The 16,001-nt window shown below is 36.5% G+C and overlaps 1 protein-coding gene across 17 annotated transcripts in view; it reads right to left on the bottom strand.

The window, feature by feature from the left end:
- Nucleotides 1-6,136: 6,136 nt before the first annotated feature.
- EPB41L2 (erythrocyte membrane protein band 4.1 like 2) overlaps nt 6,137-16,001 on the bottom strand; it is a 94,853-nt gene continuing 84,988 nt past the window's right edge. For 12 of the 17 annotated variants that reach the window (XM_057408404.1, XM_057408420.1, XM_057408396.1 and 9 more), the window contains 6 exons: nt 15,384-15,944; nt 13,438-13,560; nt 12,836-12,934; nt 10,751-10,831; nt 8,661-8,782; nt 6,137-6,352 (listed from right to left, as the gene is read on the bottom strand). In XM_057408404.1, the coding sequence (XP_057264387.1) occupies nt 8,675-8,782; nt 10,751-10,831; nt 12,836-12,934; nt 13,438-13,560; nt 15,384-15,944 (972 nt within the window). In that variant the 3' untranslated portion in view covers nt 6,137-6,352; nt 8,661-8,674. Of the gene's footprint in view, nt 6,353-7,401; nt 7,475-8,660; nt 8,783-10,750; nt 10,832-12,835; nt 12,935-13,437; nt 13,561-15,383; nt 15,945-16,001 lie in introns of those variants that run through there. The other 5 variants (XM_057408505.1, XM_057408516.1, XM_057408527.1 and 2 more) reach the window with 2 other exon arrangements.

Here is a 16,001-nt window from a genome sequence, read left to right as displayed (position 1 = left end):
TATCAAAGTCTGCAAGAAGAAAACAGGAGTCAAACAGCATGTACATTTACTACCTGTACCCGTCCTCTATCACATTCTATCTTATTTTCTAAAATATTTAAGTCATCACACTGGTTTACATCTGTGCAAGTAATACATTGCATTGAACAGGCGAAGATCCAACTGTTACTTGAAAAAAGGTACCTGTACATTTGTATAAAAAAGATAAAAGTTAGGATGTTTAAATGCAAGTACTTCTGATTAGATCCAGTAGTCTCTTTTTAGGTTCTCAAAAGAATTACCTGTTTGAAAGTGCAAAGTGCTTTGTGGTTCCATTTGAAATCAACAGAAGGTGCTGTGTGGAAAAAGCCTTTATTCAGAAGTCACAGCATTAACTTGAACATGAAAAGTTACAAACACAAGACAGATGTATGGAACTTGACTTCAAACGAAGCAACCCTGTAAGACAACCACAGCCAAACCTGGAAGAGCAAAGATAGTAAAAACAAGTTTATCTCAGTCAGCTGGCAAAGGAATCTCCAGTTCAGTGGCAGCGCTCCTCACCTCCAGCTGGCAATTCACTTGGATGCACATTAAGAGGTTCTCCATGTGTTTCAGGATGCCCCACCTGTGATTATGCCAGAAGTCTTTACCCAGTATTTTGCAACCAAAGAATAAAGACACTTTTCTTCTCATTTTACTTTTCATATATACTTGTTCTTCCCACTAAGAGAAAAGCATGCAGTCCTTTGGTTCTTAAACTTCACACCAATACTTTCACTTGACTAGCAACAAACATGATCTGTTTCAGACAGCAAAATGAAAAAAGCATTCCAAAGGCAGCTCTCAAATAGAAAAATCACAGTAGCTCCCTATCACCCAGCTGCTGAGTGGATGTTACATGCCTAGCTACTCAGGATATCAGGGAGCACCTCCTTCCTGAGCTCCTCTCTTACCCGGACTTTTACATTGCCTGGCAGGCCTAATACAACACAGTTCAAAGCAGCACACACTTTCTTTACACCTAGTACATCCAGACACAAATGTAAAGGGCAGAGGCCTGTTCTCCTGTTTCCACAGTTTCTTCAGCATCAATTTTCCTTCCTGTTCAGCTGTGATTTTGAAGATCAAATAGACCACAGATAGTAGAGAGCCAAAAGCTAAAACTAGGTATAACATGGTCTAAGGAGAGAGACCTGAAAGCGTGATTCTAATGATCCACCTCTGCTTACAGCTGTCTCAGCTAGAAAACCCATGGTACAGAATTGATGAGTCTGACCTGCTGGCCTCCTGCCATGTCTGTGCTCTGTACCTCTCCAGAGGTATGTTATTTCATCATTTGCTATTTAAGAGTCCAACATATTCCTCAGAAGGAACATGTCCCCAGAAGGAACATGTCCCTCAGCTACTATAGGTCCTTGCGACACAGACATACTGCCAAATGATTTAATATCCTGTGCTGCAGAACAATTCATGTTTTCCTATATAATCCTTAGATAACAAATTTTTGTTTTAAGTAGACCCACAACTTTTAAAAGGAGTGAATTCTTCAGCCACAGCAGAGAAACCCTGAGTACATAAACTTCAATGATACTGGTATCTTTAAATAAAACCTTTCAAAATGCTGTAATATATCGTTTCCTCTGGTTTTATTAATTCCAGTCTACACAACCCTTTGCAGGTAATTTGAGACAGCTACTGTAAAGAACTGACATTTTACATTTAAGGAAGATGCTGCCAACAGAAAAATCAGTGATCTTGGACACTGATCAGGAAATATGAAAGGAAACTTTAAAGGAAATGTAACACCCCCACCCATCCCACCCTCCTATCCCACACACCCATTTGCCAAGCAAATACTGACCTGGACCACATGTAAAGATATAGAATTGAAGTTTAGCAAGCCTTACCACAACATAAAATTGATTTTGTTGATCAAAATGACTGCTAATAGAGAAATTTAACATGTTGAAAAGTGATACCACTCTTCAATAGCACTTTACTGTAAAATAGTGGTATGGATACTGATTACTGTATAGATACAACGGATGCCTTTGATACAACTGCTTCCAGAGCAGTAATCACTAACATGTGATCTAACATTCAAGACTCAGTAACATGTCAGGAAAGCCCTCAGGTCTTGCTGTTTTCAGTTCCATTACCGAACAGTGTCAAGAAATATCTCACTTTTTACACTACTGGCATAAAATTCATCATGGTACCTTACATAATTTCTTCAAAAAAGAAAATATATTTAAGTAACACCACAGAATTAAGTCTTTGTCTAGATAAATTATAAAAGCATTCTCTAAATCTATATGAAAACAGTGATTGTAAGAAAATAATTTGCCTTCAATTTTTGTTATCACTGAGAAGACCTCTGTCTTCTTGTCACTAGCAATAATGTAAAAATCTGATTCCACTCCACCTGTAACATGTAAGCATGTTTGAAACCTTATTGTCTATCAGTGATTGCTTTCTCTCCAGTTCCCAGAACAGAATTTAAAGTCTCAACACTCAAGTAGGAAACATACAGAGGAAGGTGCTAAGAACAATAAAGAATTGTGGAATAGCTTCTGGCTGGGGAATGCCTGAAGAGAATGAGTGCTAGGTATCTGCAGTGGTGCTACCAAATGAAGCCACCAGGGGCAGGTTCAAGAGAAATGAAAGGTGGTGGTTTGTTTTTTTTTTCTTAAGGCATATGGAATGGTGAAAATGCCTGATAGAGGATTTTTTTAAAAGCAATTACCCCAAAATCCAGAAAGGCAGGTAAGTATGAAAGACTGATAGACCAGTAAATCTTTGACAGTTGCTGAAAGCTGGAAGAATATTTGGGAAAGCAGTACTTGCCAGTACAGTACTTAATTTTTACACATACCCCTAGGCAACTACCAATAAGAATTCCTATCTCTACCCTCAGAGATAGGAATCCGGGAGTGTTAAGACATTTAGCCTAGCCCAGTACAGCCATTCATATAATCTTTGTCTCCAAAACCTCTCGTATTATTTGCTACATGCCAAACAGAGTAACGTTAAGCTACAAGTATGAGCATCATTTGTAATGCTTGTAATTTGTACTAGTATCACTAATCCAAGTATCTTTTTCCAAGTGCAGTATACAAACCCCAAACAACTAAGCAGCCTAAAAAATCAAAATGGTTTCCAGCCTTCCAGAGGAGTAGTCAGGTCAACAGCACAGGATAGCAGCTGTTCCAAATAGTCTACTTCAATGTCAAATACGCTTAAAAGCCGAGAAGCTCCCACTGCATCCCAGCCAAAAGTAGTTAGTTGTCATTCTGATCACTATCACATCTCAAACTGACCTGTGTCAAAGTATTTCATTTATTTTATTCCATCTATTTGATTTAAAATAAAAGTTGCCATTTGAGTTGTCAAATAAAAGAATACTTTGAGACACTTTGTATTGCAGTTGCTCAGTGCTTTGAGCAATAAAGCTTTTTTTTTTTTCTACCAGTCTGTCACCAAAGTTGCTTACTTGTTCCTTATGAAATCTTAATCTAGAAAACAATCTGTAGAGTGATTCCAACATTAGGTCATCATGATTAAAAAGAAGATTAAGTATATCTGTGTAGGACCTACATGACTCACTATTCTAAGCATTTAAGCAGAATTACTGGAATATTCTCTCATTAAATTGGCCTGTAATTGTATTTGAAATTACCTATGTATTATAAAGTCAGCTTGTGAAATGCCTTGAAAACAATTTCAATTGTTGCCTATTGCAGTTTTTGCTATAGATATATAAAAAAAAATTAATGATGAAAACTCAGAATAGCATAATGTTCCACAGCAATTGAATAACTACATACAACCAGAATCTATAAAACTTGACTATTTTTAGGTTAGATCCCACTCGGGGCTTATGTCTTTCTGTGTGACAATGGTTGTTTAATTAGTGCATGTTAATCAATGGAAGGGATAGCTATGCACAAGATATGCCGACCTGAAAGCCCTACTAATTTTTCTCTGACAAAAAGGTTCTGACTAGTTTTTGAAGAAATGCAGCTCTCAGTGAAAGTAATATTGCTTTCAAGAATATTGTATTTGCACTTTTAAGAATTAAATATAACTGCAATAAAACCCAATGCTGATCTAGGGTCTAACAAACCAGAAAGATCCAAATCAGTAAGAATTTGAAGTAACAAGCTTTCCTACCATTCAAATGAGTTCTGCAACTAACATTACATTATGATGTATCAAAAATATCTGAAAAAATGTATAGAGCCTTTTCTTACATACTTTTGTATGAAAAATCCATTAAGACATCCCCTTAAATCCATGTATTTCCATTTTGACCTCCACTTACATATCCCAAACTTCCAACTTCCTTGGTAACCAACATACTCATGTTCAGTGTATGAATTCTTCTGTTTTCACAGGTGTCAGTATTCTTATGTCATTAGGCTGGGGGGAGTTCTCTTCCCCTTTTTGAAGGCAGAATGTCTCTGTTTCTGAAGAAAGTCAAGTAAGATTGTTATCTGCTACTATTTTTCTGGGTAGTGTGGGATGTAACTGAGAACACCTATATGAATATAGAAATCAACATCTTGGTTACTGTTGGTTTTTGTTATCCAAATTATACAAAGCCAAAACTAACAGGAATTTCTGTTAAGCAAGCATGCTGGCACATTGCAGCAATCTAAACTGAAAACAGCACCAAAAAATGCATTGCTCAAAAGTGAAAAAGAACATAGTGAGAAGTATTATGATTTATTTTGTTACTTGAAGCTCATAGTACATCCTAATTCAATGAACTCAGTAGAGCCATTTGCAGACTGAGAGGCATTTGAACTTGCACTGTGCTGTCCAAACCTCGTTTGTTTAGGCATGTGAATATTTTCTCTCTGAACCACAGAAACCAGGGTGCTTTTTGGAAGATGTTTAAAAAACACTGATACTTTAGTATCAGTATGAGGAGCCAGATAACAGTGCCACTCATCTAGGAACCCTGGAGACTACTCGTACTAATGCTTGCTTTTCAAGGTTTTGTGACCTCTAGAATTCCAGTTCTCATAACTGACTTGCTCACTTTAAGCAAGTTCAAAGTTTACGTCCGAGTGCCAAATGTCATACAGAGAATAAACAACTTTATTTTATAACAGAATTACAGAAAGCAAAATATCACTTAATACAACTTCAAGCTGCTATAAATCTAATTTGGCATTTTAACTATACGCACAGTTGACAGAAAAAAAAATTAAAAAAAAAAAAAACAACAAACAAACAAACCCAAAACCAAACCAAACCAAACAACCCCCCTGCAAGAACAACATAAAAATAAAATCCAAAATAATGAACAGGTTTTCTCAATGGCAGTCTCAAATGATGGTACTGTCTTATTGTTTTATGGATGGAGCCCCTTGTATGCCTTTACTCAGTACCCTAAAAACCTTCATTAACCATTAGATGAAGCATCTGAAATGTATACCTTCTCTATAGCAGGAATGTCAGTTCTAATATGGAGACAGTGAGGTTTAATAGAAAGCGAGCATTCTACACATGTATTCAAATAATGGAAGTGCTGAAGCTGGGACACAGTAAGAAAAAAGCACTAAGGTTTTAAGCTGCCTAGATCATCTTTTGTTTGAAAAAGAAAAAGATTTTGTCTTCCTTCTTTCCTTATCTGGAATGCTGCAGACAGCAAAATGGCTGCAAAAAGTTGAGCGTTGGCACCAAAGTGCAAAAAGAACACAGTGCTCAGTCAGAAGCAATGTGTCTGCAACTCTTTCTCCTCTATAGATTGCCACACCATCTCTGCTCCACAGAGAGGACCTTAGAACAGAAAGAGTTACAGAGATATCAGTATAAAATTTATCCAAAGAAATATATTTTTTCAAATTTTAGGAAATGTTGTATTTTTATAAAAATCTTTGTTATTTGATACCATATATTTACCTGAATAATCTGAAAGAAAAAAAAAATCTGTAAATTACTCCAGTAAAGACTTCACTTGAAGTATTTGGAAAAAACTATATCTAAATTAGTAAAGATCCCTCTTCCTGCACAATTACCACCTGCTCCAGTGAACAATGCTTGCCAGACTTTTTTGTTCACTTTCATATAATTAAGAATCAGCTTCAAAAATGCAAGCATTTGTGCAAAAGAAGATCATACCGTATAAAATTTCATTAAAAAAAATAACCTAAGATTGTTAAGAAGTGGTTATAAAAATAAACAAGAAAGATTTTAAGGGAATATAGACCAAAGATGTTAAAATGGAGTTTGGTATTGGCATTTAAGTCTTGAGCATCTGGTCATCATTGCTAGGCTTGGTGAATTCAGTAGAGTAGTGGTGACTTGGAATGGTTACAGTTCTTCATGTTCATGATCACGGTCAGTGTCATTTTTACTTCTGTAAGAAAAAGTTGGGGGAAGATTACATAAGCATTTGTAACAGATACTATGTGAATGTCGCATTATCTGAATCAAAAAGTCATTGTTTCCACATAGGTTATTTGGGAAGAAGGTTATTTCACATTTAAAAAAAAAAAAAATTTGCTTGGGGGGGGCTTCAGTTAATGCAACATGAGATAAACAGTAATTCAGTTTCAGTGCATTTCTTGCTTTACTGTATTTTTTCCCCTCACCAGAATTGTCACGGTATTTTAATAGTTGCCTATCGCACAATTTACACAAAATTTTTATCCACAATCTAGTGCATAAATAAAAAATTACTTGTTCAACTAATAATTCCTCAGAATCAGGGGCAGCATCTTTCACTTTTATTAGAGAAAACAAGTCTACAAAAACAATACTGCTGTAGTCATGGGGGCAGAGCTTAGAAACAACTAATCAAAGTTGATAGTATGGCTCCATTGCCTAAACACAATTGTCCAGAGCTGTTTCTGCAATCCCACCTGCCCTTCAGTTGCTGCTACAGGAGGGCAATACGGGTCTTGCTGGTCTAAGACACAGAGACATTCAAGGCACTTCAGGTGCCTGTGTTTAGACAGGCTTTTTTTCCTTAGTAAGTGAAAGTCATCATCAGTCTAACAAGTCACCAGGTCTCAAATATAAGAGCATGGAGAAATGTCTTCACTAGGCCTCTTATACTCTCTCACAAGCATTTCAGACCAAGACCTGTGAAGCAACTGGCAAACTCAGACATGAGCATCTGACACTCTCAGGTACACGGCAAACACCATTCTACAATACATATATTTCTCAAAAAAAAAAAAAAAAAAGCCACAACCAAACCTCCGAAAACACCCTCAGCAGATGGAAGGAATCCTTTTAATTCTTCTTCCCCCCAAATAAAAAATAGTTAAATATTTGATAAAGGCACAGAATCAACTTTGCAGCTGGTCGCTAATGTAAAAATGTGGAGCAAACCTGCCAAAATGGTTTCTTCCTCCCAAGATTCAGTCCCTTCAAGAAAGGCGTTGTTATGGGATATATATGGGATAGATTATGTTGGACACCTATTTGAAAGACATTTTTCTAGACTAAGGTAGCATGAAGAAACTGGCACATTCTGCACAAATAAAAAAGAAGAGGCAATCCCTATTCCCAAGACCTTTAAATTCACACCAATTAATTATAAATTAAGAACGTCATGATAGCACGTATTACAACTGCAAATGCTTGCAAATCCAAATGATCACTTCTGGTGTTTTAGTATATCTTTCTACCTTAGACTGCGCTACGTAAATGCTGAAACTGTGAGAAGGATGGTTTAAGAGTGCACGTTTTAATGTTGCTGTGTATCAAGGGACCAGTGAAACAACCCAAACCACAGGCAAAAAAAAAAAACCCTCTCCCCAGTACCACACAACATACAAGTCTCTAACTGGTCATATACATGTCAACAGTTGGCAATGTGTATTAGCTCTCCTTTCCTCAGCCACATAGACCCTCCATTCATAGCCAGCTGCTAAAAAAAAACAACACACTTGTGGGTAGATGAAATAAACCTAGGCTTTAGCCTATGTCTTTCAGCTGAAAAAAACCCCCACATCTATGATCAATAACCAGAGTTCAAGAAGGCTCAGATTCCTTTTTAATGGTCACCTTTCACAGAGTAGGATTCACAAAGTGTGCTTTATATCCTCTCAACCTGATGCTTGCCTCTTTTCTTCTCTGGATTGAAGAACTGATACTCAACAGTGAAATCCATCAGCCCTTTGGTAACCTGGGCACAGGAATAAAACTGATCTTCTCAACATGAGAAATTACCAGGATAATGAATACCTCCTCCTCTCTTTATAGTAGCTTACATAAAACTTGGAATCGAGTTAGTGTCTCTTTTTTCATATATTTGTGGCTTTTCATGAATAGCGCTCATGATATCTAGAAGTCTCCTGAAGCTGCAGGTTGAAGTTTATGACAGGTAACACCCCTGCTCTTTTAGCTAAATACATAGACTCATCAGTAAAAACTGTCTCCCAATGAAGACTTAGAACACTGCTTTTTAAACTTTATTTATTTTTAAATCTCTCCCATTCTCATGTAATCCTTTCAAATGAACCCTTTTCCTTGAATCCAAGTCTACAATTAAAAAAACACCAAGTCTGAAAAATCTGTAACTGCAGTTTCTTAACATCAACCAGTGCAAAAAGCAAAGGAAATCTGATACCCTATATTTTTCAGGCCTTTTATCACAGAACACAACAGAAAACTGATGCTGCATTTTAATATGCTCGTTACATAAATAAGCTTACCTGAAGTATTTGCTTTATTCTTCATCTTCCTCAGCAAGTTCAGTTTCTTTGTGCACCACCACTCTTGTGACAGACATGTCAGGGTGCTGTTCTTTGGCTTCTTTGATTGCCTGTGCCAGGGCCTGCAAATGTATTTGAAATATGTAACAGCAGCAGCAAAAGGTCATTCATGTGGGGACAGAGAATGGGAGAGTGGGAGAGTAACATAAGAAATTCTGGTTATAATAGTTGTAATTGTTCAGAATTCTAAATTCCTAACTTCAGAGGTCCCAGGGGTAAAAAAAAAAACAAACAGAAAAACAAAAAACCCAACAAAAAAAAAGTGAAAAACAAAGCCACAAAAAACCCCAAACGAACCAACCCCCAAAACACGAAACCCAACCAAAAAAAGCCAAACTACTATGCTAAAAATTCACCAAAATTTCAAGGCAGTAACAAATAACTATAAACTATCCTGTAACTTTTCTAGCTTATCTATCATCTTAAGAGATGTACCAATACACAGAACTGGCAGTTGGATTAGATGATTGCTGTAGGTCCCTTTGAACTGATCTATGCTATGCTATATAAAGTTTTACAGCCAACCACATAAGAGCACCCTCTGAATCAGAACAGGCAAAAGAGCACTTGGGACCTTCTATTCTTTCCCCTGATCTAAAACCTGTTTCAGTGAGCTGTATTACTCTTGGAACACAACACGAGACAAAAAAGAATAAACTGGAAGGCATTCCAGAGCAACAGTAAGCTCACTGTTCACCTTAGCATCGACCACAACTTGGAGAAAACCTGAATACACTAAAAGCAGCAAGAAAAAGATAATGTAACAAAAAGGTTTATCTTGAAGGTTTATCTTGTCACTTTAAGAAGTGACAATTTCCTGAGCCACAGGTGGTAAGTGGGAGAAGAAATTCCTAACTCTGAAAAGAGATTGGAAACACCAGAATTAGCCACCTTAATTATTATATGATAATGAATTTGAAGTCCTATTAAGGAAATATGTACAGAAGAACAGTGTCCATTTGGAACAATACTGATGTTTGCTGATGTATTCATCCTAACAGTTTTTTATTAGTTCACCTATGTCAAGTATAATCCCTGTAGTACAAATGAAGACTGAAAAGAAAGCAAGTATTGAGACATAAGAATCAGTGTTTATAATCATAGAATCATAGAATGGTTAGGGTTGGAAAGGACCTTTAGATCATCTAGTTCCAACCCCCCTGCCATGGGCAGAGACACATCACACTAAACCATCTCACCCAAAACGATAAACAATGAAAAAGCCTTAAATCTCTAATTGTTAAATTAGAACAATGCAAGCATTCATATTCAGAAACTTCAAATTAAAATATTATTTTGCTATTGAAAATTGCTTTAATGATGTAGAGAACTAAAAGGCAAAGAATAAACATTCAGCACATAATTTGTGCATTTAAAGAATTCCGTATCTACTGAAGAAAAAGTGATAGATATTTCTTAAATCTGTTAAAAGCTACTCACAGCTGCTTTCAACTTCAGTGACTGTACTTTATACTTCTTTTCTTATTATTTTTTTACTTCATTACCCACTTATCTCAAAACAAAGAAGGGCTTAGAGAATTGTCTGGTATATTAAAGATATTGTGTGACCTTTCAAGACATCTGAAGAGCACGCGCAAGGCAAACAAGAGCTATGCCCAATGCTGAACAGCCCTGTCATTTAATTATGAGCTTCAAGAAAAGATTCAGCTTGTCAAGAGCCACTTTCTGGAGGCAAATCAAAATGTGAAATTAAATTCCCCGAGAGCTCTCAGTATATTACAGTCAAGAAGTTAAATTAAATCCTATTATGTTGATTTGTGTATCTTTCATGAAGTTAGATTTTATGTAGCTTTCATGAAGTTGGAATCGAATTCACTGCAACTTTAGGTACAACGTATTCACAAAACATGATCATTTCGACAACTTTGCCACAATAACAGCCTCAAGGTCTTTATATGCCCTCTTATTCAGCTTCTGTACCTTGCCCAATTTTCAGGTTCTGAAATACTGTGTAAATCTCACTGGGCTACATAAAGCACACTCTAAGTGATAACAGCTTCCATACTTACCTCATCATGGTCAATATCTGCATCTCCAGTAATGACAATGCGCTTCTCAATTCTTGTTTCTGACACCCCACCTTTTACCATCTACAGATGGCACAAACACACACACACACACAAAAAAAAAAAAGGAAGAAACCATCCCTGTATTTATTCCATATTGCCACAAAGCACTCATTTCCTACTGCACTGAAGCAAATATATTTCTGTGACTGAGTTACAATTAGTAGTATTATCGGTGTTAAAATATCCTTTCTTTTTTCAGTTGCACAGTAAGTCATATTCCACCTACTGCTAAACTTGTTAATGAAAAAGCAATAGAGAATTCCTTCTGTTACTGGAGACCAAGTCTGAACAGATCTAGATATGCAGACAATCTGGAATTCCAGCTTCTTCCACCATATAAATCTAGCAACCAGGAAATTCCACTAGTCTTTCATTTGATTTCAAGAATGGGCCATTTCTCAGTCTCTGAAGAAGCCTATGCCATTAAATACAAAGATGATCTGGTTTTCAGGTCTGCCACTCATGGATCTTAGTGAGATATTTTCAACATATTTCACATTGATGGAAATAATATTGTGCTTTGTTTCTTACACTAAGGATCAAATTTTAGCTTACAGAAAAATTCTCACAGAAATAGCATTATATTCTGTTTTTTCTTTTATAAGCCCGTATTAGAGAAAAGAACTAGTATTTAAGATACGCTGACCATATCAGAAAAGGTCTAAGATGACTTTAAGAACATCATTAGAATATTAAAACTATTTTGGCAGGTCCCTTTATCAATAATGAACAGTTTGGATGTAAAATACAAAATTAGATTAGAAAATTCAGTCTATTGAATTGGTGATAAGCAGTCAGTAAGAAAAGATATGGAGCTGCTGCATTATGGCAATCCCAGTCATTTTTTAGTAGAGGACTAAACCAGAACCATTTTCTTTAATAGTTCCTTCCAAAAAGCAGCATTATTTGACATCTGAGCTTGATAAGTAAATGTACGCTTCCCCCAAAAGGGAAGCAAGAGACTGTAAAGGACCTGTTGTCTCATCTGTATAAAACCCCAGACACTTTGAATTCTGAGCTTACTTTATTTCATGTGATTTTATATGACAACTTTCCAACATCACCTTTCCACTGTCATTCTGTGAATACAATTTTCAATCTTAAAAATATTTAAAATTGAATACGTATCGAGTAAGCCGTGAATTACTGTTCCATTGTCTGACGATGTGAAAATTCTTGTCTTGAGGGGGGCAAAAAAAGCCCACCTTACATTTCCCTCTTCCCTTTTGGTTTACCCTAACAATGCTTTCTGTAATTTTCTTGGAAAACTATGTTAAGAATTCAAAGACAAGAGTTCAAAACTGTGTTGTTGTTGGGGCATACCTAAAATCTGATAAATATTTACATAATAATTACAATAACCATCATCATCACTATCACACTTTGTTAGCTCTAACATACTCTGGCATAAACATTACACAAGACTGGAACAGATGTGATGTTCTATTAAGACCGAGTTTTTCTTTCCTTTTCAAGCATGGAATGCAGAGCATATAATTCAGCACCAAAATATGCTTGCAACTTAACCTAATGGTATGATCTGTTTTTAAATATGCTCTAAACCTAGCAGGACAAGGATCAACACAAAGGCTGAGAAAACACTGTTTCAGTTCATTCTAATAACTGATGCCATTAGCAGAACACCCCTGGGGGCCTCAGGCAAATTAGTTACATTAACAAACATTCTGTAAGATACCAGTGACTGATGACAGGACTGGAACCATAAAAATTTCTGTGTCAAACACAGAAATAAGACCTATATTAAATACTAAAAAAACTAATCACATCTTTCTCCCTATCCCTGCCCTGTTCCCAGATACTGCTGCTTGTGTAGTAGGGCTCTTCTGTTAATAAGCTTTGTACAGGAAGATTAACTCAACACATGCCTGGAATGACTCCAATCCATTTCAATTCAACTTTCTTCAATAAATTAGCAGAGTGTGCTTGTTTTGGCTTACTTCATGTAAGACTTTATTTTGAGGGTTTGGTTGTTTGTTTTTTTTTTTTTTAGTTATTATATTTTACCTTTGTGATGTGTGTGGTTGTTGTAGTAGAAATTGACTCTGATGTAATTGTCTGTGCACTCAGCAGCACACCAGCATTGCCACCAGCACTGCCATCAAACTGAAAGGAGGAAAGACAAAAAAAAAGAAAAAAAGGTATTTTTTTGTTTTCACAAAAAGAAAAAGCTGGTTTACTTATGAAACACATTCTTCAGTTCAGTCAGAACTGAACTCTAAATAGAACCCATCCAAGTTTACCAAGTCATATAATGCTGTTGATACCGTTCATTCTTGCAGAAAATTTAAGAGCAAAGTTACCGGTTCTTTTCAGGAACAAGAAGGTATTTTAACAAAGTTTCCATAAATTATACATTTACAGACAGCAATAAAATCCTTTTATTAAAACAATCCCCAAACCCAACAAAACAACCGCTTAGAACTTCAGAAGTAATACTGCGTCTACAAACATTTCACTTACCTAAATCATAGCCAAAGTACAATTTTAGCTGCTAGAAAAAAAGTACAGGCTTTTGAAAAGCTTTTTTTGTACATTATCTATTCTGATCTGTAAGTAACTGGAATAAAAACCAGCCTGCAAGCAGTGTAATAACCCAGCCATCATACCTGTGGAGATTCATATGTGATAGTTTTAGTTTCTGTCTGAACAATTGGAACTTCTTTAGTAGAGATTTCAGTTCTCTGTGTAGCATCTGAAATGGTTACCATCTCTGTTTTCACTACTGGAGGCTGTGGTGCAAGAAATAATCAATTCAAAAGACAGAAGAAGGTTTGTAAAGTGGACCAAGGAAACACAACCACAAATTCAAAGAAATCGTAACAGTAAGATAAATATTTGACTGTCTTCAGAATGAAAAAGATTGCAGTAAGTAAGCAAAGTGAAATGAAGACTAATAAACCAGCCCTGTTACTTCTACACAACATGGTAGTAAATTCAAATGTCCTAGCAACCTTGGCAATGTTCTGTTTTAGCCAATAGTACATATCACAGAAGGCAACTGCTAAAACCAAGCTGCAACACGGGTATGGAAAAATGTTCAAAAGTGTATCACTAGCAAAAAAAAAAAATTAAAAATCTCAGTTTGCATAAAGAAGCTGCTAGCTAGCTCAGATGGGTAAGTTTCATACTAGACTTCATTTGAAAAAAATATCTATCATTACTCCTTCACCATAGATAAGGAGTAGGAATTCCAAGTTTAACTTTTAAACATGTACTACTTCTGACAACTGGATTTTAAGCAGTCTGTATTCAACATAATAATTCTAACAATCCTAAAAAGCCATTTTAACCAGTGGTGTTCTCTGCAGTATCACAAAGAAAGCATTAACCTGAGGCCTACAAGCCAGTGAACTTGTAACTTATTGGAACAGATTTTCAATATATTTAAGAACTTTTAAAAAATCTAGTAAAGCCTTTTGCTATTTATCTAGATGCATGGGTTGCCATCTCCCATTGATTTGGGATGCACAGGGGAGAAATTCCAGGGGAAAAAAAGTACTCCTTTTGTTCCCTCACACACATATGCACACACAGCAGCCCTTTCCCTTTTTTCTTCAAACTAGCTACGGTTTTAGGAAGCATGAACACCTGCAACTTCACGAAGTCTTATAAACCAATTCTTTCTCATCATTATCAAAACACCTTGTGTGCCAAAGACTGCAAAAGAAACAAGGTAAGTAGTCTGGAAATTAAGTGTAAAGAAAAACAATACTTGCCACCATTACAACAACAAGCAAGTCGATAACCAGGGAAAAACCCACCCAGCTGTTGAAGAACTCATGCCAACTTTAGAAAGAAATGCATCCCCGTGCTTCATTTTTCCCCCCTTCTGCTTCTTTATACAGTTTTCTCAGTAACAAACCCTTCAACCTTGTTTGGCTTAAAACAACTGACTCTGAGACTGGAACCCATGCATGCTTCCCTACGTATCTACTGCACCAGAACACTTCATCCTAAGATTGTGATATATGCCTTATCGCTTTACAATGTGGTGCTCTCACCTATGCAGTTTCTAACTGTACTTAGTCTATAAATCTGTGACATATTTTAAAAGGGAAAAAAAAAGGGGGGGGTGGGGAAGAGGGGGGTGGCAAGAAGAGCATTGAGTAATGAGGGGGAAAAAGTAATAAAAATTTTTGTTGGGTATTTTCTAATTTCAACTGTTTTCCAATCACAATTACATGTCACAGACGTGCCAAAAACAACTGACAAATAGACAAGACGAGACGTAAAACATTGGAAACACATAAGTAATACAGTATGTTTGTGCATATAAAATAAGCGGGGGGGGGGGGGGAAGGCATAAAAAGGGAGATATCAGTCTTCGGAAGGTTTGCCTTACTGGTGGTTCTCACTCAGTTTTAGCAAAAAGTCAGAAACCATGACAGAAGGAGACAGAATTTCACTGCTCAATGGTTTCCCCTTCCAAATGATCTGAATCTTGTTGGATGCCTGAAGAGCTGGAGGAATAGGAGAAGAAGAAAGGCAGGTATATTTTCACCCCAAGAAATATCTCTGCTTAATCTAGTTGTCAAACTGTTCTACCATTTACCTCAGAACAACAAATTATTTGTGGTGCAACATCAATGTCAACATGAGACACATCTCCATTGAGTTTGAGCTGTTCCTCCTCTTTTTCTTCACCTATATCTTCCTTAATTTCCTCTGACAAAATCTTCTCCTCTGTAGCTATGGCAACTGCATTTTCCTGGACCAAATCTTCAGCTGTAACTTGTGAATGCTCAACTGGTACATGTAGTTTACTGCTTTCTGGTGTGGCCTCCACGTGCTGTATTTTTTCTTCATGTTCTTTCCTCTTCATGTCTTCCTCTTCTTCCTGTTCTTCCCTGATGACTTTCTCAATTGCCCTGTGATGTGGCTGGTATTCTCCCACCTCTTCATCCTCACTCTCACTACTACTGCTGCTGCTGCTACTATCTGATGGCAATGAGGAAGAGTCCTTTTTTGACAGATGCTCCACCTTACATGTTTCCCCAGCATCAGTGGCAACTTGTATTTTCCCTTTGTTGGTTTCATCTATGAGTATTACTTCTTCTATCCCAACCTCTGCCTGCTTCTTCTCCTCCACTATGTCAAGAGTCTCATGTGAACTCTGCACAAAAAACATGGATGAGGAAAAACAAAAGTAGGGTATATGAATAAATTAAAA

This window comes from Pezoporus wallicus, unplaced genomic scaffold (genome assembly GCF_028554395.1).
Source record: "Pezoporus wallicus isolate ANWC-B61680 ecotype Strahan unplaced genomic scaffold, APGP_CSIRO_Pwel_v1 contig_3817, whole genome shotgun sequence".
Classification (NCBI taxonomy): domain Eukaryota; kingdom Metazoa; phylum Chordata; class Aves; order Psittaciformes; family Psittacidae; genus Pezoporus; species Pezoporus wallicus.
Note: the sequence above shows the minus strand (reverse complement) of the source record. Positions and strands in the feature narration are given on the sequence as shown.